This window comes from Rhincodon typus, chromosome 31 (assembly GCF_021869965.1).
Source record: "Rhincodon typus isolate 14 chromosome 31, sRhiTyp1.1, whole genome shotgun sequence".
Taxonomy (NCBI): domain Eukaryota; kingdom Metazoa; phylum Chordata; class Chondrichthyes; order Orectolobiformes; family Rhincodontidae; genus Rhincodon; species Rhincodon typus.
Window position 1 is genome coordinate 23,148,563 of NC_063362.1, and position 4,465 is coordinate 23,153,027.

The following is a 4,465-nucleotide window of genomic DNA, read 5'->3' on the forward strand; positions in this document are numbered from 1 at the left end:
GGCTAACCCACCTAGCCTGCACATCCCTGGGCACTATGGGTAATTTAGCATGGCTAACCCACCTAGCCTGCACATCCCTGGGCACTATGGACAATCTCCCATGGCTAGGCCACTCTAACCTGCACATCTTTGGACCTTGCGAGGAAACCGGAGCACCTGGAGGAAACCCACGCGGACACGGGGGGACCACGCAAACTCCACACAGACAGCTCAGCTGTTTTCATTTCTAAAAGCCTACGATGAAACATAGACCTTGGGAAGAATGGGTTTAGGAACTCAGTCTTTATCTGAGAAAAGTATTCAGCGTCATTCCATCAAATGCAAAGTATCCTACGAGAACAGAATTGGCAAACAGGAAGACTGTTTGACCTCTGAGGCCGTACCTTGCCGGTCTACTGGGTGGTGGTGTGTGTGATACAACGTCTGCTGGCTCTGTCGGATTGCAGCAGTGAGCGGGAGGTCTGACTGCGTTACCCACTCCTGATTCCCATTCAGCATACTCTCGCTCGGCATCGCCAGTGAGTGCCGCTTGGGCACGTCCTTGGTCAGTGTGGCTAACGACTGCTTGGCCTGCAAAGAAGAACAGAAGCTGGGTGAAAGCCTGTGAGGAGCCAGGTATCCGTGTGGGGGTCTGACACGGGAATTCTGTACGGAATGAAAACTACTTTGGGCGGGGGTGGGTGGGGAGGAAGAGGCCGTGCAGGGCTCCCAACTTCATCTACAGCACAATCACCAAATTTTAAACAAAAAGGTTAAACATGTTTCAAACCAAATCATTCAGCAAGGACCTAACACCTCCTATAGTTACTGAGAAACTCATGCAATACTGCGTGCATTCACAAAAACATACAAAAAGTACCCGTGGTCGGGATTCGATTACTCTGAAATGGCAGTATTATAGCTGGTGGGCCTTTGCAAAAGTTACCTCACACCTGTGTCATTACCCATCTGAGGTCCTAAATGAACAATGCAATTTGACAGTTATGGGAACAAGAGTTGCTCTCGGGGAAGAGGAGACACTGCTGAATAAAACCTCTTGGCTGGGCCTCACTGTAACCTTGCTGGCAAGGTAATGGCGCTGGTGGATGGCGATGTTAAACAACAACAATGCCTTCGTTGTTAGGTGGGTGTACGCAGCAACCAGTGTGCCAAAGCACCGTGTACTGTGCCAACACCACAATTAGCCTTGGGCTCGGGAGAGGTGTGGAAGAGATTAAGAGCCCTTGTTTCTGATCATTATCCGAAGTCTCCAGTTGGGAGGCCAACGTGGGGGGTGTGTGCTTGTTGGATGGGGGGTGTGTGCTTGTTGGATGGTCTTGGTGGTGATATCACCCATTATGCAGCATTCACCAGGGTGCCTGAGGCTGACAAAACAGGATGTGGGCATTTGAAAGAGAATTTGGACAGGGCCAGGCACTTTCAAATCTGCAATAGCAGCTGAGAGCAAGGCAAAAGAAATGATTTAACTATCAGGGTGAGGAGGCTGACTGGCTGTTACTGGGGACAAGAACAAGTCTGATCGCTCCTTGCTTATAAAGCAGGCTGATAAGTCAACTGGACCAGCCTCACCACTACACATTAGGAAAAGATACTGCTCAGATCAGGTTAGTTCCTTTAAGTGGGCAACAACTATCACATAGCTTTGTTTATTAGCTCCTAAGACGAGAGGTAAAAGTGATGTTTGGAATCATTCCACTCAAAAACGACTAAATGCTACTTGAAAAAGAGCCGAAGTATTATCTGCAGCAGAGCAGGCTGTGGTGTGGGAACATGGCCAACAGGCAATTGAAAGAAAATATAACTATACATAAAGTATACACTTTGTCACATCTGAAGCAGGGATTGCACATTTGAAGAGGCTGCAGACTGACACATAAAGACAAGTGGCTTATTTCCCAGCTTGTGGAACACACACCTTGTCTGAATGTCCTGGGCCATTGAGGATTCTGCTTGCACTGTGGGCATACAGCTTGGTGGATGCAGGCACCTTTAGCAGCAGATGTTAACCTGGGCCTAAAGGTTTCCAGGCAAACAGTATTTCAACACTCGATCGGCAGTCATTGATATTGTGCCTACCAGTCCACATTACTGACCATTTCACAGATTCCGAATGCCAGAGGGGGAAGGCAAACTAGACTAACACCACATTGAAACGCCACTAAAGCACCTGGAGGTTGGCAACCATTTTGTGCGTGAGTGTGGTTTATTTTGTGTGCTCCACTTTGGATATGGAACTGTTGAGTGCACTGGTTCTTCAACTGCCAGCTACTGGCACTGCCACAGACCCTGAAGAACTCAGGACAGTCAATGTGATTAAACAAACAGTGTGTCCTTCGCAGTGTGAAACACAGACACAGACAGACAGAAACAGACACAGAGACACACACACACACAGACACAGACACACACACACACACACACACACACAGAAACACGCACAATCAGAGACACACACACACAGACAGACAGACACACACACACACACAAACACAGACAGACAGACACACACACACACACAGACAGAGACACACACACACACACAGAAATACATACACACACACACACACACACAGAAACATGCACAATCAGAGACACACACACACACACACACACAGACAGACAGACACACACACACACACACACACACACAGACACAGATACATTTGACATTAAGGTTCTGCAAACTCCCCCAAACTTCAGTGCGTAGCACTGGGCTGCATTGGTACAGTAGGAGGTCCCTGTAAATAGTAAATAGTACAGAGGAAATCACCAACAATGAACAGTTTTGAAATCTGGGACTTCCAGTTGAAGAATAAGTCCAACACCTCTTACTGTCTTCTTCTACTGGCTGTGGTAGATGGGGAACTGCCCAAAACTGAACAATCTAGAAAACTGAGTGGGCAGCGTAGCAACACAAAAGATCAACAGAATGCTTCAGTACAGAGTCTTGTTGGAGTTGAGCCTTTACAGTTTGTGTTTTCTCTCTCCCAGATGCACACAGTTCCTTGCTGCTCTATTAAAAATTACAGCATAAGTGCCTCCGATAGAGAGTTAACACTGGAACCTCCATTATTCAGACGACTGTCACTCATCGAAGCTTGTAGGTTGAACACATGTCTGAGACATGACCTCACTGCTCAGCTTCTCTGGTTTGTTTCTCAACAGTGTCTTGTTGTTGTCGCATTGTAGCACCTTTATTCCTGTGCGCAGAGTGTAGGATATCGTGTGCGTAAGCACATGGTGACTCTCAATGTTTCAACCACCCATTGAGGAGGAGAAAAAGAGAGGACCAAGCTGTGATAGATGATAATGGAAGTTCCAGTAGATACTTTTTCTCATCTGTAACAATCTGTGATTCACAACATGTGCAGAGAGTGTGATAAATTATAATCTAACAATCCTTGAAACAACCTCAACAATTTAATCACTAGAATGGGAATTGGTGTCAATGTCCCAATGATGCCAGGCTCCATTTGACTCCCTCTTTATCAAATATTCCTGCAACATGACTGAGCATTAGACTGAATAAAACATCACATTAACTCCTGAGTCTAGAATCTCCATGAGTAATTCTGGACCGAGGACCCAGTGTCACAAAAACATCCTCAGTGTAGTGGAAGAAACAGGGATAGGCACATTGGAAAGTTGAGTTTGGTTACAGACGCGACACATAGAAAACAAGGGAAAGTGAGGAAACAAATAAAGATCATGGGGTTACCATGATGATGGCGCTGACGGCAAAATCACACAAGAACCAACCAAACTTCCTCGGGAAAATGAAATCTTTTTACTGGAAGGGTTTGATGTTAGTTGTTTTGCTTTGATGAGTTCTATCATTAGAAAATAATATTTGGGTTTTCGGTTCTGTTGGTTGTGGAGGTAACTCAGGTTCCATAAGTTTGAGAGAGTTCTATCAAAGTCTCCTAAAGTTTACAAATCCCACACACTCATGGAAGATCAGGAACTGCAAACAACTAAGGATGGCTGTGAAAAATGGACACAAGTCTAGGTTTGGATTCTGGATTCTCGACTCCATATTCAGTGATGCCAAATGTTGCCAAAATTTGGAATGAAGTGCCTTACGACCAAACAGAATTACACAGGGGAGCTGCCATCAATTCTTCAATTACTGGAGCACCAAGCGACAAACACACAATGGCTCAAGGCAAATGGGACAGGAACAGAAAATTAGTAATGCAAAAACAGAAATGGGGAGGAAAGAGTGAATCTTAAGCAAAATGCATTGATATTGAGGACATCAACCTTGTGTATGCAGGATATAGTCAAGATTGAGGGAGGGAGGGAGGGAGCGGGTCACAGCCGGGGAGTGAGGGAGCAGGTCACGGCCGGGATTGAGGGACCGGGTCACGGTTGGGGAGTAAGGGAGCGGGTTACAGGTGGGGAGTGAGGGAGCGGGTCACGGCTGGGGAGTGAGGGAGCGGGTCACGGCCGGGGAGTGAGGGAG

The 4,465-nt window shown here is 46.5% G+C and overlaps 1 protein-coding gene across 2 annotated transcripts in view; it reads right to left on the bottom strand.

Moving 5' to 3' along the window:
• The window catches only part of kazna (kazrin, periplakin interacting protein a), a 439,152-nt gene that overhangs the window by 11,734 nt on the left and 422,953 nt on the right, over positions 1 to 4,465 (bottom strand). For both annotated transcript variants that reach the window (XM_048615197.1, XM_048615198.1), the window contains one exon: positions 384 to 570. In XM_048615197.1, coding sequence (XP_048471154.1) covers positions 384 to 570 — 187 coding nt within the window. The remainder of the gene's footprint in view (positions 1 to 383; positions 571 to 4,465) is intronic.